General features: G+C 34.6%; 1 protein-coding gene across 2 annotated transcripts in view; it reads left to right on the top strand.

Moving 5' to 3' along the window:
- The window catches only part of TLK1 (tousled like kinase 1), a 143950-nt gene that overhangs the window by 63486 nt on the left and 57292 nt on the right, over window positions 1-23172 (top strand). For both annotated transcript variants that reach the window (XM_046018324.1, XM_046018325.1), the window contains 4 exons: window positions 16237-16312; window positions 19502-19548; window positions 21417-21512; window positions 22830-22919. In XM_046018324.1, the coding sequence (XP_045874280.1) occupies window positions 16237-16312; window positions 19502-19548; window positions 21417-21512; window positions 22830-22919 (309 nt within the window). The remainder of the gene's footprint in view (window positions 1-16236; window positions 16313-19501; window positions 19549-21416; window positions 21513-22829; window positions 22920-23172) is intronic.

The following is a 23172-nucleotide window of genomic DNA, read 5'->3' as shown; positions in this document are numbered from 1 at the left end:
GAAATTTTACACAGCTCAAAATATAGATTATTTGTAGGTCATCATGGGAAGTTGTTGGGTGTAAACTATTGTAGGGTGGAAGTACTACTTTTTTTTCCTGGTACACCAGTAGTAAAGTTTATGTAGTATTTCATTGTCTTCTGATGTCATTTTATTCTTTGGTACTCCATTCCCTGATCCATTACATTTCCTTAAATAATAGTTTTTATGAAAAAGAGTACTTAAGGTTTATTAAAAAAAAAAAATTAAAAAAAAAATCTCTGCTGCTCACCTCTACCCTACTTGGCTCTTGATTCCTTCAGCTCTTTCTGGTATTTATTCCTACATTTTAATACAAATAATATGCATATCTTGAGCTTTTGTTTCCTCACTTGGGCATTTTCCTCCCACGCAGTACTCTTTCAGACTACCCAGAACCCCTCTGTTTTCTAGTCCTTTACTTTGAAAACTGAAAAGCATCTGATATTCACTGTTACACTCATTCAAATCTACTTCAACTGAAAAATTTCATTTCAGTTTATATATGAATTACTTCTTATATGGATTTGCCTTTTATTTCTAAATGTAGAATTGTAGAACAGAAAGTTTTTTCCCCTTTTTAATGAAATCGCCTAGTTGGAAGGTGTCGGTCTTGTTTTTACTTCGTTTTACATCATTCTAGGTCTATTCAGTGCAGTCCAAAAATTTGTTTTCAGTAAGCATTTATTGCATATGTGTTATCTTCTAGCCTCTGTGCCCAAGCACAGATAATATAAAAAAGTGAATACAGTACAATCCCTACCTTCACATGAGATCACTATCTGGTAGGACAAACAAACTGCTTCATAAAGAGTGTAGCCCATGCTGTAATAGATGTAAGTACAAGGTACTATGGGAACAAAGAGCAAGAAACCCCTAATTCTACCTACCCGTCAGGGACAAGAGGGGAGAAAAGTGAAGTCTTCCTTTAAAGGAGAGATAATATTTGAGTTGTTAGGCTATGAATTCATCCTAGAAGACAAAAGCAAAGCTAAGAGAAGAAGACAGGCAGAAAGGCTAGGATATGCTTCTGCTTTTGCACGGAAGCATGGCAAGTAGTTTTGTTCAAGACATGAGGCAGTGATTCGCAACCCTAACTGCACTTTCAGATCACCTGAGAAGCTTAAAAAACATACCAAGCTGCCAGCTGGTTTGAAGACTTCTGGTATAGGTAGGCTAATGCAAGAATGGTGAAGGATATGTAGGAGTCAGGGTATGAAAGTCCTTGTACTTGACAGTAAGGAATTTGGACTATTGTCTAGATAATGGAGAGCCATTTAAACAGAAACAAAAGGCAAAGTAGAGATGAAGAAGCTCCCCCAGTTTGTAGTATAGAGGAGAGAATTGGAGGCAGTGAAACCTAAGTTGGGAAGATCATTGAGTTAAGGAATATTGTCTCCTTTACAGAACTCCCCAGCCTCCACAGTTTAATACTAGGAAAAACTTCAAGTAGGCAGGGTTCTAGTTAAAATGTTCTCAAGTTTACCTTTTGGGTTCTGCCTTCTCCTTCAGATTCTCAAACTTTGGTTATTGATATTACTACCCAGGCCCATGCTTCTCAAACTTAAGTGTGCAAGTGAATTACCAACAGTTCCCTTTGTCTGTAGATCTTGGGTGGGGGTTTTCATTCTAACAAGCTCTCAGGTTCCCCTAGATTATAAAATTGGAATCTTTAGGGTTTGATGACTGAATGAGGGTAAAGAAGGAAAAGGAGGAGCCTAGGGTTATTTAAAGGTATCCAGCTTTAGGTGAATGTTAGTGCCTTTGATCAAGATAGACAACACAGAAGAAAGAAACATAGGTTTGGCATAGAAGGTAATGAATTAAATTCTTGACAGCACTGAGTTTGAACATCTGTGAATTGACCAAATGAAGATGGTACTTTGGATAGCCAATAGGAGCTAGAGATGAAGACTTGGAGGAGATTTTGGCACAGGTGACCACTTTGAGTGGTTGTAGGATTCCTGGGGGTGGGTCTCTGAGAGTCTTTCAGGGGGTTCCCCGGGTCAAAATAATTTTTATAACAGTGCTAAGGCATTATTCCCACCCCTTTTTATTTTTACAATAATGCTAAGACATATCTGGCTTTTCATTTCTTTAGTTTTAACATCTAGAATAGTAAACATCGATAGTTATAGCCTATGCAAATAAAAACTATTCGGGGTCCTTGACAGTTTTTAAGAGTTTGTAAGGGAGTCCTGGGACCTAAAAGTTTAAAAACTGCTTCTGTAGGTGAACTCATCTTGATAGTGTGTGTAATGCTGAGAAATGTTAGCAGGTAAGGTAAGCATGCTAGAGAAAGAACAGTAGTCTGGGTAAGGAGGTAGACAAGCAGTAGGAAGAAAGGGGAATAAGGAGTAGAATTAAATGTCATAGAAGTCCGTTAAGATAATTACTGTAAAAAGTTACTAAGAATTGTCACTTAGGCTTAGTTTTAGTAGACTAGTGGGAGCAAGATGCTAGATTGTAGTCCATTAAAGAGAGCTTGGATAGTGAGGAAATAGTGACAGCAAATATTGAGTACTCTTGGCAGAATCTTGATAAGGGAGATGACATCTAGAGTCTAACAGGCTTAACATATTATGTGTAGGAAAGGGCTTGTAGCAGAATTGTGACGACAAGGAAAATGCTGAAAATGGAGAAGAAAATAGAACCAAACTTAACACCTGTTTTTTGGGAAGTGGTATGAAATGCCAAGACCCAGAACCTGGGTGGGCAGGGTTCATTGTGGACAGAATTGACTGGAAATATCTTTTTCCCTGATGGGCAAGCTTCCAGCCTAATAACCTTTCTTTTACTCCACAGTGAAATAGAGATTATCAGCTGAAGGAAGAGTCGTGAGTTGGTTGTGGGTGTGAGAATGATAAACATTTTATGGGAGGGACCAGAAAGGGAGTTTGTAGGAGATGGAGGGAAATGGCTATTCATCTTATTTTAAATGTTTTAGAATGCTTGAAGGCGTTGGAACAGGATCTGTGCATGTTGTCTGCTGTCTAAAAGTCCAGGTTATTTTATGAAGATAAGAGAAGGAGCCCATATTTCTTGATTATCAGTGTTTTCCAAGTTTTAAAATCTGCTTGATTCACCTATTTGCAGTTCTTCTTCAAGGACCCATCTCTAACTAAGCACAAAGACCTTCTCTACTTTCTCTAAATACTTTGCATTTGCCCTCTCTACTCATCCTTACCTCCGGATGCTAAGAGAAATTATCTTACAGCTTAACTGGAATTTATAATGAACAGTAATACCATAACTCTCCTCCCTGACTCGTCTTTTGGATGTCCTAGAATGTATTTTATGTTATTCTGTCTTATTTTATTTCTTACTAAGCTTGAAATATTTGTGACTGAATATAAATATGATTGAATTACATCATCTTTAATAATGTTGGAGAAACACATTGAGTCTGTTTATACCTCTGTGCTTACATACAACATATTACATAATAATATTGGTAAAGCAAACAAGTCAAATTATTTTATTTTTGCCTCCATCTTTACTATTCATCTTTTTTAAATGTATGGGGTTTTTTTGTTTAAAGATTTTATTTATTTATTTTGACAGAGAGAGAGAGATCATAAGTAGGCAGAGAGGCAGGCAGAGACAGGGGGGAGCAGAGAGCCCGACACAGGGCTTGATCCCAGGACCCTGAGATCATGACTTGAGCCGAAGGTAGAGGCTTAACCCGCTGAGCCACCAAGGCGCTCCTACTATTCATCTTTTATAATTCTTTTTTTTTTTTTTAAAGATTTTATTTATTTATTTGACAGAGAGAGATCACAAGTAGGCAGAGAGGCAGGTAGAGAGACAGGAGGAAGTAGGCTCCCTGCTGAGCAGAGAGCCCCATGCAGGGGCTTGATCCCAGGACCCTGAGATCATGATCTTTTATAATTCTTCTGTGTAACCTGAATTATCGATGCTGCACATTTTATTTATTTAAAGATTTTATTTATTTATTTGAGAGAGAGACCACAAGCAGGGCAAGCATCAGAGGGAGAGGGAAAAGCAGACTCTCCTGAGCAGGGAGCCCAATGCAGGGCTCAGTCCCAGCACCCTGGGATCATGACCTGAGCTGAAGGCAGACGCTTACCTGATTGAGCCACCCAGGCACCCCTATGTGGAAAATTTTTAAAAAGATTATTTCTCTTTCTAGAGCCAGTTTTTCCCCCCCTTCCTCTTGAGTAATTAATTACCAGTTCTTTAGCCCTCTGTCCACTAGCATTGAATTACTGTTTATTTTTGGTCCGAGTTTGTTTGATTTCTGAGATACTTAGGATTAAGGATTTTAATTATAAGTATATGGAAGGTAGGATAGTTGTATCTAGACACTTAAACTTAGATCCATTTTCAGAAGTGTAATGATTGTAATGAGAGAAAAATATGATATGGTGCCTTGATTGTCTTAATTTACCTCTAATGTTGATTAATGAAGGTCATTTTATGAAAGTTCTGATTAGCTTTGTCATTTGAATGAAGTTTCTAGAAGTGGTCTTAAAACCTAAATGAGATTTTTTTTTTCTCATTCAAGTTGAAGTGATGGTATAATACTTTGTTCTGTTCTTTTTTAAGAATTTTCAAAGGACCTTGTTATGTGTGGTTTCTTATTTTCATATTTTGGAGGAAGTAGAAATTAAGAATACTAGGGAATTAGACCTAAAACTAGGTTGAATCTGACTTTAGAAGGGCATTATTTCCATTTCTAGAACTGGTGGTAATTGTTTATAGAGTTCTTTAATAGGTTATTTTTAACATAAAATCTCCTTTGTTGAAGGAGGTATTTAAAAATTACACAAAGCCCGCTCCCCCTCTCCCAATCCCACCTCCATTGGGGAGGGGAGGCGAACCATAAGAGACTATGGACTCTGAAAAACAACCTGAGGGTTTTGAAGGGTCAGGGGTGGGAGGTTGGGGCAACCTGAGGGTTTTGAAGGGTCAGGGGTGGGAGGTTGGGGGAACAGGTGGTGGGTAATGGGGAGGGCACGTTTTGCATGGAGCACTGGGTGTTGTGCAAAAAGAATGAATACTGTTACACTGAAAAAATAAATAAAAGGAAAAAAAAATAAAAATTACACAAAAACCTGTGTAAATAGGTTTAAATAGGTTATTTTCTGATATTAGTAAATTGACTGAATTAGGAGAGTGGTAAGAGAATGTCCTGTTTTTATCTCGTTTCTGCTCATACTCATCTCTATGTTTTATATTCCTTTTTGCCCTCTTAATAGTGTTTAGCTTAAATGTTTGTTCAGTGAATACTTAGGTATCCTAGATTGATTGGAGATTATGATTCTATTTGAAAGTAGAGGTAATACTAACGTTAAATTTTAGGTTTTAGGTAGATTTTTTTTAAAAAATTCATTACAGTTTTACTTGTCTATATGTGTTTGTTATAACCCAGAGAAATCTTTTTTTTTTTTTAATGTCTTAGTCGGAATACCCAGTAAGAAAGAAGAAAACTTGAAAAATGAATTTAATGATGTGTAGTTAAGTATCACTGCAGGTTACATTTTCATGCCTATTCCTCCCCTGGGTGAATTACCTTGTTTTTGACTTTATTCTGTTTAAATCTGTTTAGCTCCTCAAGATTGTTAGATATCTAGTATATTGCCCTCATCAATTTTAAGAAATACTCTTTTCTATCCTGCTGCCTACATTATTTTATAAAATGTTTTAGCCTGGTAAATGATTTTTGTGGTATTCTACTTGATGGGTTCCTCCATCTTATTTTTGCGCTGGTAGTATTTTCTCATTACTTCTTACTGTGTTAGGTGAGCAAACCAAAAATCTTAGTAAGTATTACTACATTAATTGTTTTCCTAAGACATTATATTTAACAGTGTTGCTGTATACAATATATAATGTGTAATGACAATGTCCTCTTGAAGGAGAGTAATGTGTGTGTATGTAAAATGGTGTATTTTATAACAATAATAAAGACATTTTCTCATTAGAGGAGTTAAGGTTTGTTTTTTTTTCTCCCTTACAAGACTAATAATCATACTTCTAAATTGTAGGATTTAAAAGTTCTTGTGAAATACCTGGAATTATTTGTAAAATTTCTTTTTATTTAAAAAGAGAAAATTATTTAATTCTACCACTATCCATTAAAGGACATGCTCATATAGGAGCTATATTCCCCTAAAAGTTAGTGTGTCTGACCCTAACATATGTTATATGACAGGGTTCACAGCAAAGGAAGTGGGTCTATCTTGGTTGAATATATATATGTCCCTAGTCTCTTGGAAGGAAAAGTGAACTGGAAACCAAATGCGGGTCTGATGCTGGCTCTGTGCCCCATTTCCCATAAAGGTGGTGGAGGACTATGTCTATCAGAGTCAACTGAAAAGATTTTTCAAAGGAAAAAGAATTTCCTGCTTAGACGTTCTGATATACTATGTATAGATAATCTTTCACTTTCTTATAAATCATGAAATCTTGAAATAATGTTCTATAACCCATTTACCTAGCCAGGAAATAAATAGTGTTAAATGTTGTGCATTTAGTGTCAGTGGTTGGTTGTTTTTAGAACAAGAACGTTCTGCGTTGATTGATGAAGATAAGATTGGAAGAGAAAAATGCCAAGTCATCCTAAGATAACTTTAAAAGTGGACCCTGGTATAGTGCTTGACCATAGTATTATATGCTCAGTAAATGTTTGTTGAATGAATAAATCGAACATCACTTTAGTTGTAGCAAACTATACAGGTAGTTTTTATGTCAACAACTATAAATGGTTCTTACATATTCATCACACCAAGGTTCCCTAACCTTAATGTTGTTGACATTTGGGAATCAGATAATTCTTGAGGTGGGGTGGGGTTGTCTGTGAATGTAGTATGTTTAGCAGCATCTCTGTCTAACACATTAGATACCTACCTACTCCCCCCGCCCCAAGCCACCCCTCTCCTGCTTGTGACAACCAAAAGTATATCCAGGCATTGCCAGATATGCCCTGGTTGAGAACCCCGCCCATTAATGAAGGAGAGAAATAGTTTGAGCATGTTACCTGTGGAGCTAGATTACAATTCTTTTAAGTTTCTCGTCTCCTAAGTATGGAAGCAGAAGCCTGGAGAGATTAGTTAATTTGCCTACAGATAGTAAGTTAACAGTCAAAATTCTAATTCCAAGGTATCTGTTTTATTTCGAAGTAACGCTCTCAACCACTATCTGTGCTCTGCTCTCTCTGTGTAACTAAGATAAGGTGTAACTTATTAGATAAATGTTCCTAGTTAGTCTTTTGGGGGAAAAAATGGTATTCTTTTATTAGAAATATTTAGATTTAAGGTAATTTATAGTAACATCAAATTTGCAAATCCAAGACACGCCTGGGCTAATAGCATTTCAGAAATATTTTATCTGATACATACTGCTTTTAGTCTGGATTTTAAGGGCAATCAGCATAAGCTGACATTACTGATAAGTTTGACTTTCAGTGTGTTATACTGTAGTAGAGCTTTAAAAATATTAGATGTATTTTTATGTTAGCAGAACATAGTATTATGTATGATTAATTCTCATTTTCTAAAATAACTGAGTAACCATGACAACCCACTGGACTTCTTATATCCTAATGAGTTTTCTGCTATATGCAACAATTTGGGTCTTTAATTTTTTTTTTTTTAAGATTTTATTTATTTATTTGACAGAGATCACAAGCAGGCAGAGAGGCAGACAGAGAGAAAGGAGGGAGTAGGCTCCCTGCCGAGCAGAGAGCCTGATGCAGGGCTCGATCCCAGGATCCTGGGATCATGACCCAAGCTGAAGGCAGAGGCTTTAACCCACTGAGCCACCCAGGTGCCCCGGGTCTTTAATTTTTAATAGAAAATTATATTAATGTTTTTTTTTTTTTAAGATTTATTTGAGAGAGGGAAAGAATGTCTGAGTGCCTGCTTGTGGGTGGGGAGAGGGGCAGAGAGAGAGAGAGAGAGAGACAGAGTGAGTTTGAAGCAGACTCCCGCTGAGGTCAGAGCCCATTGTGGGAGCTGTTATCTCACAACCCATGAGATCATGACCTGAGCCAGAATCAGGAATCAGATGAGTAACCGACTAAGCCACCTAGGTGCCCCAAGAGTAATTTCTTAATTTTAGACAATTTCCAATGTGGAATATTGCAGGACTTACTGTTGTATATATAGATTGCCTATTGCTAATACACTGGCATTGCTTTTGGAGCTCTTTTTTTTTTTTTTTTTTTTTTTTTTTTTTTTTTTTTTTAAAGATTTATTTATTTATTTATTTATTTGAGAGAGAATAGAGAGTCTTCAGCAGACTCTGAGCTAAGCATGGAGCCCGACATGGGGTTCGATCTCATGATCCATGAGATCACAACCTGCACCGAAATCTAGAGTTGGATGCTTAACCGACTGTACCACCCAGGTGCCCCTGGAGCTCTTTAAAAGGAAGGATTCCTTTGGTCTCTGTCCAGAAATGGTTAAATTTGGAATGGGGACTTCAGCATGAACTCCAAACAAAAGCTTTCTAAGTGATTATGATGTATAGTAACATTGAGAATCCGTGCTAATATCTGAATGATAGAACGATTTATTTTTTAAAAAACTCACTTTTTGAGGGTTATAAATGTATTGCTATAGAGAATAGCAATGGGATACCACTTTTTTTTTCCCCCCTTAACACATCAGGTAGATATTTAAAGGTTGGCGGGCATTCTCACAGTGAAAGTGTGATTGATACTGCCTTTGAAAATGCACTTTGGCAATATGTAAAATTTTAGTGAGCATATTCTGTGACACAACATTTACACTTAGAAGTGTCTGTCCCAAAGAAGTAAATTGTTTAAGGATCTAGCGATTCATGTTCAGAGAAATGTCTGTAGGGATATTATACAGGAGTATATTTTACTCCATAATGAGTGTCACACCGGGAGGAAAGTTGTGAACTCACTGTTCTAAATTTTACTATTGTAAGTACTTTCAAAATGCCAACATTTCCAGAATAAGTTATCTTGAAAATTTGCTTTTTCCTTCCACAGCAGTTGCTCTATATGTCTGTTTTATTCTGGTTGTATGATTTGAAAACTTAAAAGATCATATGAATAGGGGGTAAAGTCCAACTTTATTTTAATTTTTGGTTTATACTATTCAACAAATAATGCCTTAAAGGGAAAGCCAGAGAAGGGGAAATGCCAAGAAGTAGTTATGCTTTGTAAATTGTAAGAAAATGGCTAATAAAATTGCATTCATCAATATTGAAGACTTGGTATGATCCTTTAAACATACATGAATGCAAATTAAAATGGGCCCAGATGATAGGAGCTTGAGAACTTAGACTATGAGGATGGCAAGTTAAGGTAGCTTTTAAAAATTGAGAGTAAGATTGCGGTAGTATTACAGTTCTTTTAGGTGCTCATGTGCTTGTGGATATTGTCTGTTTGTAAAGTGAGTAAAGATCCTTTGGGTTTTTAAAAATGATGTGAGCTGGCACAGTTTAAGTAACCTGTAAGAGAGCACACATTATCATTGGGTATTTACCAAGTTTATCTTATTAGCTCTCCACCATCTCTGATAGTACATATTACTAAATAATAAAAGCAGTATAGCAGAAAATAGGCTACACTCAAAATTGCTGATGTGTTGATTGGATTTACTTGAAATAGCAAGGAGATTCTCTTATTTCAGGATAGGATCCCAAAATGTTGCATACTAAACTTTTTTAAAAAAATTTAAACTTTATTTTATTTTTTCAGTGTTCCAAGAAATACATAAACTTGTTATACTAAATATTAAAGTCAGCAATGTAACAGAGATCTTCTTTAGATGTCAAAGATTCAAGCAGACATTTCCAGATAATAATTGTTCTCCATATTAAAGTTTTGACTCTTGGGCAGAGACAGACTGTGAATTTCAGGTCCTGCCAGCTCAAAATCCTTGAATTAGGATGTACATATCTCATGATAGTTTTTACTAAATGTAAATTGGATGCAAAGCAGCAAAGAAATTTTTACAATAGAATTTTAGTTTTCTTACAGTGCATTATTCTAACCAAATTTTTATAGCAAAAGGTTGGAAGAAACAGTATCTTGTACATCTGATATTCTTGAATAGAACATCTATTTTACATTGACTATTTTTATAAAACTCCAGATTTTCCTTTCTAGTTCAGTGCTGTTTTGATATGTGCCATTAAAGTAACAGATTTCTTCAACATTTTCCTGTCTCACATCTAGTTCAACAAATTTTGCCTAGAAATATGGAATAAAATTGAACATTGGCATAAATTTGCCATGCCATTTTTTTGAAGTATAGTGACCTTAAATTTGATACCTGAGTAACCCTATGAATCATTGGAATAACCAGTGATTTGTGTTTTTTTGAAACTAATCTGTAGTAAATGAATCAGTTGGAAAAAATACATTCTGATAAGATGGAGGATTAAATATTTTGTTATGGATATTATTTAATAATAGAGTAAGTAACTTTCTATATTTTTTTAAGATGTTATTTATTTATTTGAGAGAGAGGGAGAGAGAGCACAAGGCAGGGAGGGGCAGAGGAAGTGGGAGAAGCAGATTCAGTCCTAGGACTCTGGGATCATGAGCTCGCCCAAGGTGGATGCTTAACTGACTGAGCCACCTAGGTGCCCCATTTTTCTTTCTCTTCTAAAGTATTTTCTCATTTAATGGGAAGAGATTAAATATATCTGTGTCATTAACTGTAGTAATTTTATAGAGATGATGATCTCTGACTTTTCTTTTTATTGTCCAGTCAGGGCTGATGAAATCTACTTAAGGTAGAGGTAAAAAAATTTAATGTCCACTCCTTCTCTTTTGTGATATCTGAACATACTGTTAAAATTTCCTATAATGCATTTATGCCAATAATTTTAAATAGCTCTATTTGGAGGCTGATAGAGGTGGTTATCTTCTATCATGGCACAATCCATACTGATTTATCTCCCTCCTTCTGTGACAGTGTTAAGATGGTAGGATTTTTTTTATATTTTGTCTTACTTGCATTGAAGAAACACATTTATTTTTGTTTTAAAAATAAGACAAGGAGTCAGGTAAAACAAGATCCCATATTAGATTTGAAAACTTGTTTAATAATCACTGGCTTAAATTCCAAATAAAATAGAAGCATTAGTTTAGTTATATCACTACCACCTCTTGAGTCCTTTAGATTTGTCTTTGTTTTTTGAACATACTTTTCAATTGCTAGAAAATACCATGTAAATTATCACTAATATCTTAGAGCATTTAAATGCCATAGTAATTGTTCAGATTTTGGTATGATTACAAATTAACATTTATAAAGCTAAATTGATATGAATAGTACCATTTTCTACTTTCATCACTTTCTCCTAACCACTGTTCCATTGTACAGAATAATTCTTTGACTTTTTATAATTGTGGTAGTCTTTCCATCTTTCAAAGCCAAATCAGGGGCACCTGGGTGGTGCATTCGGTTGAGCTTCTGACTGTTGGTCTCCATTTAGGTCATGAATCTCATAGTTGTGAGATGGAGTCTTGCATTGGGTTCCGTGCTCAGTGTGGTGTCTGCTTCAGATTCTCTCTCCTGCTGGCCCTCCCCCAGCTTGTGCTCTCTGTGTCTCAAATGAATAAATCTTTAAAAATAAAGCCATATCATATTTTGCTTTCCATATTTATTTTGCCATCTATTTTCTGATCAGCTGTAATGCAGTAGTTAAGAAAAAAAAATTAGAGAAGCAAAGAAAGAAATGACTGCATCAGCAAGAGCAGTAATAAACTTGAAAACATTCTATAAAATACACAATATGTGCAATTTTTACACCTAGTGCAAATGCAAAGCTGGCTTGGTTGATGTCCCTTGGATTTTCTAGGAGATCACTGGTTAAGATCAGTGGTTTTTCAAACCTTTTTTTAAGCTGTAGAACTCTTTCTTCAAAGTAAGTCCAATATGGAACCTCTGTTAAAATGAGGGATGCTATGTTTGCAAACATGGAGGTGAAGGTAGGATGTGTCTTTGATAGGCTAGCTCCTTAGTTCAGCCCCCGGCTCCTTCCTTCCCTTTTCCTCTTCTTTAACATCTTTTGAGGCACAACCTCCTTTCCTGAGGTATCTCTGGAGTACATTTTGAAAATCGCAGATAGCATTCTGAATTTTTCTTCACTGGTGAGCCATTTTAGAGATGAAATATTTGGTACCTTTCTGCATATCCTAAATCTCCAGGGTTCTAAATTCCCAAATCCGTGTAGAAATGAGTAACTCAGGAGAATTGTTAGCAGTAACCTTCACTGAGAATTTTAGTTTTGTTTAATATATAGGTACTGTTCAGACTTAAATTTAAAAACAACAAAAAACCCCTAATGCACATTTTCCTGAGGTTAGTGGTAGCATATTTAGACCGTAGACTGCTGGTTCTGTAGCTTATAGTTGAGAAGAGAGTTGAATGGGACCTTAAAGAGGAAACATCGCTTATTTTGTAAGCCCTACAAGTTATTTTTAAGCTATTAGGGAAGAAACTGCTAATCATTTAACACGTGATTGAAGTTTTGAAATAGAAAAGTACATAGATTTTTGGAATAATAATAATAATAAAGAGTTTTTGTTTTGAAAATAATTTTATACTGGCTGTAGTAATTGTGTGTATAAAAACTAACTTTAAATTCAGATAAGAAAATTTATTGGGTGCTTACTGACATCTATAGATGTTTCATATGGTGTACTGTTTCACAACTGTTTCAGATGGTGTACTAAGTGTGTCTGTGGTGTGTTATTGAATCCCCACAATCCTACACCTGTATTACCACATTTAAAATTGATGAGAATAGGGTGCCTGGCTGGCTCAGTCAGTAGAATATGTGACTCTTGATCCTTGGGGTTGTGAATTTGAGCCCTATGTAGGGCATAGAGATTACTAAAAAAGCTGATGAAAAATTGGAGTCTTGGGTTAAATAATATATGGAGTGTTATGGTAAATAATGGACCCAGCATTTGATTCTTAGTCTCAGTGTGTGGTTCTTCAGAGACTAGTGGTTCTTGCTTTCTGGGAAATGATGTTTCTTTTGGGCTGACAAAACAAGTCTAAAATAATCTGAGGTGAGAGTGAGGAATGAGGTGGTAACAGTAGGACATGGGTAAGAAAAGATTAGGGTTTATAGGAAGGGATGAAATATGATCTGTTCGTAATAGAAACACTTATTTTATAGGTAAATTTAGTTACATCTCGGTTTTCCTTTTTCATTTTTTATTTTGTTCAGCTTTGCAGTTTTTTATTATCTATTTCCAACTTCTTTACCTGCACTAGTCATACATTATAGTCTTAAAATTAATTTTAATCTTGTCATCTTCCCCCCACCCCCCCCCTTCTTCCTCAGATTCTCTGGTTTAAAGGAGGTAAACTTGTTGCTTTTTTGGTTGTTTTTAACACTGTAATAAATATGCATCTGGGTTTTTTCATTCATTGTTTTTAACAAAATGACATTTTCTCCAAGGACCGTCCCACTTTCCCATGCCATTACATTTTAAATTTAGGTAGGGAAGTTTTGCCTCAGTTTTTACTTAAATAATCTGTAGGTCTTTAAAAAAAAAAAAGACCTTAAGTATCTTCAAATATATATCCAGTAAATATGGTAAATGAATGTTATTCCAAATAAGTTTGCGAATTTCTTCATACACTATAACTTTCCATCCCGTTCCCCTTTTGGAGTTAGCAGGCGAATGTTAGCACTTATTTATTTATTTATTTATTTGGCAGAGAGATCATAAGTAGAGAGAGAGAGGGGGAAGCAGGCTCCCTGCTGAGCAGAGAGCTCGATGCAGGGCTTGATCCCAGGACCCTGAGATCACGAGCTGAGCCGAAGGCAGAGGCTTAACCCACTGAGCTACCCAGGCGCCCCAGATGTTAGCATTTAAAAGCTTTGTGGTTAATAAATCTAACTTTGTTCACCCTGGCTGAACCATCCCACTTTGCTCTGCATTTAAAATGTAGCCTCTCAACCTAACTCATCCACTGTTCCTTGGAAAATACTTTAGAAAGTGATACGAAACCATAGATAGGAAATGTCTCCAGTATAATTTTCAGAATTGTGTTATTCTATGTGATTTTTTTGTTGTTGTTTATTCAAAAGTAGCTAGTCAGGATTTAAGATGGAATACAGATGGGATCCTGCCATGTTTAAAAATTAGTACATTAAACTGTTAAAAAACCGTATTTTATTGGGGCGCCTGGGTGGCTCAGTGGTTTAAGCCTCTGCCTTTGGCTCAGGTCATGATCTCAGGGTCCTGGGATCGAGCCCCGCATTGGCTCTCTGCTCAGTGGGGAGCCTGTTTCTCCCTCTCTCTCTGCCTACTTGTGACCTCTCTCTCTGTCAAATAAAAAAATAAAAAAAACAAACAAACCATGTTTTATTGATCTTAAGTTACTTTTTTTTTAAATATAGATAAAGATATGAATAAGTATTATTTGGAAATCCTCTTTTAAGATAGATTTTAGGGTTCTTTATAAAAAATGTTAGCGTATGTGCTCGCTTCGGCAGCACATATACTAAAAAATGTTAGCGTAGAGTTTTTATTTGGTGTTATTTTGAGTAAAATAGAAAATTGTTTATTGTTTGCCTGAGTCTGATAAATAATGAACTATTTACCCTAACCTGCTGATACATCAGTCTACCTCCTGAGTAGATTGCCAGTTAGGGAGGATTTCTTTAAGATCTCTGGTTTGTGTTGTGAAAACATGAAGGCAGTTTATCGGATATAATTTTATTTACAAACTTGATAAAATTTTGAAATATTTTTATGTAGTTGATTCATCCAATTTTTGATACAGGACACATAGCATGTCGTTTACAGAAAAAAAGAGCATTTAGGCCATGGAAGTACAGGCTTGAATTTGATTTAAATCCTGGTTACCTTGAATAAATTATTTAGTATTAATGTAGCTATCAAGTGATAACTGTATGCTAGGCATGAGGAAATGGGGGGATGGGGAGATGATAGAACTCCTGTTGTTGAAGAATTCAGGCACTGGAACATTCAATTCATCCTCTCTATCTGCTTTCATGTTGACAAAATGAGGGGTAAGAGAACTTAAAATCTCCACTATTCTGAAGAGGAATCATAGATGCTCAACACAAGTTATGTGTTGTCATTCATACTGTTTAATCATAGACTACTCAGAGACAACAAAATATAGATTATTTCCCTTTCTTTTTTGGGAACTACACTGGCTTTTAGAGGTTTAAGTTGCTTCGATGTATCATTCATTCAAACGTTCTTTGTTCTGGCACCAGACATACTTGCTAATCTTCTAGAATTTGAGGGTCTTGTGCCATTACATTGTGCTTTTTGTTCTTAGTTTCGATTTTTAACTAAGCATAACAGTTTGTCAGACTCCACAAAAATTACTTGTTATTTTAGCCTGATGAAAATGCTAATTTGAGAACAAGCAATCATCTAGGGTTGGGGAATCTGCAGACTTCTTCTGTAAAGGGCCAGATGTTTTTAGGTTTTGTGGACCATATAGTCTCTCTGGGAACTAACTCTGCTATCATAGTGTGAAAGCAGCCATAGTCAGTACATAAACGAATGAGTGTGGCTGTGTTCCAATAAAACTTTATTTATGGACACTGAAATGTGAGTTTCTTAAAATTTTCATATCACAATATTGTTTTAATTATTAAAATTTTCAGTTACTTAAAAGTGTAGAAGTCGTGCCTAGATAATGGTCCTTACAAAAACAGGTGGCTAGCAGATTTAGCCATTGGGCTGTAGTTTGCAACCACCAATTTAGAGCACAATCTATGAATTTGCTGTTGTTAGATAATAATTGTAAGGATTGTATATATATTGGGGTTTGAATTCTGCTCTTTTCTTTTTCATTCAAGTTTACTTTTATAGACTAAATATGTGTGAATAATAGAAAACAAATAGGAAAAACATAGGATTTTTTTCTTTACTTATTTTTTGCCCAATCAGTTAAGAATTTGAAGGGTGCTTTAAATGGCTACTTACTCTCAGATTTTTTTATTCATCTCAAGTCAAACTCTGTAAATGTGAATTTCAAGTAATTTGCACAAGGACTTCTATACTTTGGATGTTTAAAATTTACATAGTAGCAAAATTTATCTTTTAAATAAATTGTATATAGGCAACTATACATTTACATCACATGAGCACATTTGAACAAAATAGTTTTTGTTTTGAAAATAATAATTTTTATACTGGCTGTAGTAATTTGTGTGTAAAAACTGTAACTTTAAATTCTGTTAACTTGCTTTCTGTAGACACCAGAGAAGAAACAATCAGAATCATCCAGAGGAAGAAAGAGAAAAGCAGAAAACCAGAATGAAAGTAGTCAGGGTAAGTGAAGCAAAATCTTTGAGAGCCAAATAAGTCTTTATAATTAATCTGATTTTAATAGCTTAATATTTTATAGAAGTAATACTGTATTTTTATCACTTTTATAGCTATTATAAATTCATGCATTAATAATAGTTTATAAATGTACTTCCCATAAGAAAGAATAATAATATGAAATTGAAATCTTTTGTACCACAGGTAGTGTATGGTTACTGTTTTTAGGCTTTTGGACATTTCCCTTATTTTTTTTGCTTGAGAATTAGAAAGGTCAAGTATCATGTCCAAACCTGGTAAACATTACCTTTCCACCTTTCATTTTTCTTTCTTTATCTGTTACAGTGTTGAAATGGCTTCTTGTCTTTGAGTAAGAAATTTAGAGGCCACTTTAAAGTGCAAGTACCAAAAGCTTGCTTATTCCTTTTATTTAAAAAAGAAAAAGGCTGTATAAAAATCGTTGAGATGCTTATTAAAGCATCATCTTTTTCTTTCCATACCTGTTCTTCATTCTTTCTTGTATGCCTACCCTTGTGATATAGACTAAGAAGATGATTTTCAAGTCATCTACAAAACTCTTATAATGGACAATAAAACAGTATTGTCGTTTAATTTGGTCACTCAAAATTAAATACAGTAAATTGGTTCTTAAGTCATATATGTCTATATTCATATGATTCATGTTTTGGAGCTGCTCTTCAGCTCTAAGGACTGGGACCAGGACCCATGGCTTACGAGTACTTACATGTTGCACTGGTATCAAGGAAAATATTTGCAGCAACTATCTGTGTGGAGGGAGGAAGTTAAGTCACTCTAGCGTCTTTCTGTAGAAGTGTGGTATTTTGTATCTCCATCTCAAAGCTCAATTTTGGTTTTAGTGTAATTCCACGAGATTGTGGTTAGTGGCCTTGGAGCTTTATTTAGTGTAAAGTTATATTAGTTATGATAGTTTCAACTTTAGATTTAAAAACTCACTTAAAAGCAGGTCCCAAATTAGGGTGAGACTTCTGGTTTGGTTGATTCAACCTGTGTTTTTAAAAATCCATGTTTATTTCTTTGCGGTCTGCTATCCATAAGAATTGTCTAATTTTCTTATGTTTTTAGAACAGCTGCCAGTTTTGACTGGATTTACTTGGTTGAGCTTTCACACTTGTATTTGTTTTAGAGAGAGGTTGGCTTTCTATGTCTTTTTCCCCTTTTTCTTTGAATATAAGGTTCTTCAAGTCCAGAGCAAACCTCTCCTGTAATCTTGTCAGTCAGAATTGGGTTATGAGTCCGCATTCATTCCATACCCAGTCATGTCCAACAGACATACTGTTGCCCTTAGAAAAACCAGGTCCATCTCTGAAATTCAAAGTGGGTAAAGTTCCTTTTAGAAATGTGGACTTTGTGGAGAAGGGATGTTTGATACCCGAACAAAATTGGATTTCTGATCAGGAGGGGACAGGAACTAGGGTGGAGACCAGATAGGAGTCAGCTTTCCCTGATATTACATGTGGTATGTAGTGGGGAAGGAATATTAACAGCCAAGTTTGGGTTCAGTTATGGAAAAAGAATTAGGGACATAGCTTCTGGATAGGAAACCAAAACTGTCTCTCTTGTCTTTGAAGAATAGCACCTTCTTCAGAATCTGCAGGAAAATTGTCATAGGTGGAAGGAAAATTCTTTGGGTTTACAGGCATGCCTTATAAATACTGCAGGTTTGTTTCCAGACCATCACAATAAAGCAAGTATCACGATAAATGAATCAAATAAATTTTTTTGGTTTTCCAGTGTATTTTAAAGTATGTTTATACTGTAGTCTATTGTGTATCAATAGCATTATGTCTAAAAAAATCATACATATCTTAATTTTTAAAATATTACTTAAAAACGCTGTCATCTGAGCTTTCATTGAGTTGTAATCACTGATAACAAATTATAATAAATACCATAATAATGAAAAATTTTGAAATATTCTGAGAATTACTAAAATGTGACACAGAGACATGAAGTGAACAAATGCTATCTATTGGAAAAATGGTGTCTATAGACTTGCTCAATGCAAGGTTGCCAAAAACCTTCAGTTTGTGTTTAAAAAAAAAAAAAAATCAGTAAAACAAGGTGTGCCTTTAAAACCTTTACAATCCTTTCTGACCTCTAAGTAAATCTGTACAAAACTGTTGTTCACTTTCTGGTACCATTTATATAGTCCTGGGCACTTACTTAATTTTTCTTGTTCCACAAAAGAATTTAAGGTTGTTGAACTCTTAAATGTAACCTTTGTTCATCTCAGTAATGCTTGGCATATAGTAACCACTTAAATATTTGTTGAATAAAATAAATGAATAAATGAATAAAAGTCAGTATTGAATTGATAAATATATATGTTTGTATTATCCACGGGTTTTGAGTTCATGGTATTGTCATTTTTTCTTTGTGTTGAAGAGATCATGTCTTTTATATAGTTCCATTGAAGGGTGGGGACCTCTCATCCAAAAAAGTATCTCTAACACTGTATTTCTTAGCATCTTCTCAATTCAGTATTTACAAAATTGATGATCCAGTTTAGAGCAAAACTTTTAATTAAAGAACTGTGATATGTTATGATTTGGACCACTTTACCAATATGGTCATAAGAGCAGTATTTAAAATCTAGTCTGTTAAAAAGCATCCTATTAATCCGGGAATACCTTTTAGAAATCAAAATATTTTACAAAATAACATTCATGTTAAAGCATGTTATTGTCAGTTTGTATGATTTTGTGTTAAAGCTTTTTTATTATTTGCAAGTATGAGTTGATTTGTTGGTTATGCAGTTGCCACTTTGCTTTTTTTATTCATTGCTTTGCTTTTATGAAATTAGTAGCCATTAAGTAATATGAATAATGTAGTTTTAAGAACAAAATCCTTTAATGTCATTTATTTATTTGATTCTCCAATAATTAGAACTTTAAAAATTGATATGTTTCTATTGAAATGTCACTTCATTTTTGGATTTCTGAAATTGGCATCTTACCCTCTGAGGGCTATTGATACAATTTTTTCAATGTCCCTTACTAACCAACTAAAATATCATGTTGTTATTATTAAACAGGTGATTTTTGTGTATATTAGGGAAATTAAGTTTGACACATTCTTTTTCTGATATAGTATATGATAAGTCATCCTGACTAACTTTAAATCTGTAAAAAATTTTTTACTTTTATATTTTAGGAAAAAGTATTGGGGGACGTGGCCACAAAATTAGTGACTATTTTGAAGTAAGTCTATTAACAAATATCTCTAGTTCTTAATACAGTTTTACTATGGGCTGAAATAATTTCTTTGAAGCACAAGGAAAACTTTTGTAATGTCCTATCTTCCTAGGAACTTTAAAATTTATTTTACAGTGGAATGGCACATCATAATCTTCAGAGTACTTTTTCACATACTTGCTTATGACAACCCAGGAGATAGGTACAGTAGGTATTAGTGTTTCTATATTACAGATGAGGAAACTTGAGGACCAGAGATGTAAAGTTGCCTATTTAAAGTCAAATTCTAAGGGAAAGAGCAAAGAGGGGCACCTGGTTGGCACAGTTGGTTGAGTATCTGACTCTTGGTTTAGGCTTAGGTCGTGATCTCAGGGTCATGAGTTCCTGCCCCATGTAGCGCTCCCCACTCAGCATGGAGTTGGTTTAAGAGTCTCCCTTCCCTCTATCCCTCTCCTCTCTGTGCGTGTCTGCGCCCTCTTTCTCTCTCTCTCAAATCACTCTTTAAAAAAAAAATTGAAGAGCAAGAAGAGAAGTTAAAGTCTAATAGCCTCTGGTTAAGAACTCTTTCTATTGTCATTGCAGCCTTTATGATAGCACCATGGCAGCATTTGAGCCCCTTAGATAGAAATTAAATAATGATAGAAGTGTGAATCTAAGAGCCCCTGAAAATAATAACTAGTGGTAAATTTAGATTCTTACCCAGTTTGGAATATTTTCGTACATCTACGCAGAAATATTTTTGGCTACCAGTTTTACATTACAGAACGTTAATTTGATTGTTAAAACAACAAGCATGATCTACTCAGTAGAAAAAAATTTATATTTACTTGAGTATGAGAGCAGAATTTGCCATTCAGGAGAAGGGCTGCATTAAAAAAATTTTTTTTACCATCCATTGTTTTTCTTAATTGGGTTTACGGTATCTATGGTAAAAGTGTTGCTCACTGTTTAGTGTTGCTGACCTGATGCTCTTTAACTGAGGTCAGTCCCTCAGTGTTAATATCAATTAACAATCTTTTCCAAAGATTGGATCAGTTCAAATAGATAAATCTCAGGTCTCTTGAATGCTCATGTGCCATGAGTTCTGCTAGGCACTGTAGTTTGGAAAAAAAAAAAAAAATTAGACGAAGTCCCGAGGTTACACAAAGATACATTAGGAGGTCATCTGAGAGGAAGCCAGTAGCAGTGAATTGTTTTCTCCTCCTACCGTTGGTAGAGAAACATGAGAAATTTGAAAGGTAGCTGTGGAATACATTAGGTGGCTTCTCTTCATATGCACCTAGGTCATGCACTGTAATGCATGTTATGCATGAGAGAAAGGATTGATATTTATAAGATTATGTGCTATTAAAGGGAAGGGACTTAATCTGTGTAATTTTTTATATAGTACTACAAACATTTGGATTTTTAACAGATCTTGAGAATGGTGATCCTGTTTTAAGATGGTTTATTACATTCACTAACATCTGCTTGTAACTATGTTAATTTTGGGGTATTAGAGATTATACTGCTTCAACAAACATTTATAATGGAGCTATATTAAAATTTGAAGGAAAAATAATCTATGTTCATTGTTTGGGGGAAATTAATTTATATTGAGTCTGCTACAGTAAAAGATTATAGTCAGAATGCTCAAGAAATAAGGGTCATTATAGAACAGTCTTCTCACATTCCTGTGATAAGTACTCTCTATTTAGTCTTTTAGGACTCGGCTGTAGCTGACCTTAGTTTTGCTTTTTCTTGATCCATTTAAATCACTACCGAATTTAATTTAAAAGAAGATCTATTTAAGTTAATTCTTAATGTCATATCAAAAATAGCACCTAGCTAAACCTGTTTTAATAAAGAGTGATGTTTCCTTTTTTTTTTCTCAGTACCAAGGTGGGAATGGCTCAAGTCCAGTAAGAGGCATACCTCCTGCGATCCGTTCTCCTCAGAATTCACATTCACATTCCACTCCTTCTTCATCTGTAAGTTTTTACATGTGTAGGTAGTCTTCTTTGTGCCGAACATATGTATATATATACTGAATAACTTTTCATTGAGAACGTCTACATACATTTATTTGTATTTATCTTTTTAGAAAATCATTCTGTGAGGTAAGTTAAGTTCTTTTTAATGATCTGATGCTGCTAGAACTTTATTTCTTCAAGTGAGATCTTTAAGTTAAAGATTTCCTGAATTAACTATATCCCAAGAAGTAATGTTTCTATAAAAGAACGTGGTCCAGTCTATGGGACGAAAACAAATACTCTTTTATCAGTCTGTATTCAGTTACTGATTTCTAATTTCTAACTCTCTTAGCAATTAAATTTCTTAACCACTGAAGTATAGCCTATTTCCTTTCCTAGGAATCCTTAAGATAAAGGTAGGCAGCCTTTATCCCTGGATCATTTTAGTTCAACATAGGAAAAGGATCTTGGGCCTAAAAATTATTTTATAGCTTTTTGGTTTGTTGCTATTGTTTTAAGATCTAGTTCTATTTACATGCATTGTCTTCCTTTTGGATTTCATTTTTTCTTTAGTTTTATTATATGAAAGTTTAATGTCTGACAAGAAAAGCAGAATTGGCTTTTAATAATTTAAAATGAATTAAAGATATTTAAAAATCAGAGTATCTCTTATTTTTTTCAAGTACTCTGTTTTTAATTCAGTGTCCCCTTCTACTCCTTGCCTGTAGACACACACACAGTTATATCCTAACTTCTTTTGTACTTTAGCTACATCATACTGCCATATGTAAAATAAAGTGTCAGACTCAACAAATTTTGAGTTACAGTGATGGCATTGATACGATGATATAATCTGTTTTCAGTGGTGTGTTTTAAAACTAGTAACTAGATAAACCATGAAACTCATCAGTAGATTGATGTTATACTATATGTGGGTGTGCACTATTGCCCTTGGTAGTAAGAGTTGTATATTAAGATCTTTTCAGTTTTACTTATTGAACCACTATCCTCTGTTATTATTTTTGTTTTGAGATAATGTATTTCGTCTTGTTATATTTAACAGATTGAAAGCATTTAAAATTTTTTTTATGGTTCTAGAATGTAAGCTTCTCGGGCAGGGAATATAAATGGTTGTTTCTTTTCACTGTGCCTTATGTAAGGGAGGGTACTCTAAAAATGAATGCTTATTAAATAAATGATTAAAGTTTTAAAAAGTCAGTTATGTTTTAATTCAGTTGTTATCCTGATTAAAAACTTAAGAAGTGTTATGTAGTTGTTGCTGAGCAAAAGCCTATATTTTTCTTGCTAATGTAAAAATTTTAATCTTTTTCTAAGGTTCGACCGAATAGCCCTTCTCCGACTGCGTTAGCTTTTGGGGACCACCCTGTTATACAACCAAAGCAGTTATCCTTTAAAATTACTCAGGTAAATAGTAAATAAAATTTTTTGCATGACTTGTAAGAAACTTAGTGCAAATAAGATGTCTTCTCTTTTAGACATTGTCATAAAGTAAAATTATACATCAAGAAAGCTAATTACTAAACAGAAAAACCATTTGTTGAGTGGGGGTTAAGAAATTGAAACACCCACTTTACTGCCAGCTTATCCTTTGTTACATACCGGTTAAATATGTAGATATAAGCATTTTAAATAAATAGAATAAGCATGACTTGTCAGT

This window comes from Meles meles, chromosome 9, assembly GCF_922984935.1.
Source record: "Meles meles chromosome 9, mMelMel3.1 paternal haplotype, whole genome shotgun sequence".
Lineage (NCBI taxonomy): Eukaryota > Metazoa > Chordata > Mammalia > Carnivora > Mustelidae > Meles > Meles meles.
This window is presented reverse-complemented; position numbering and strand designations above follow the sequence as displayed.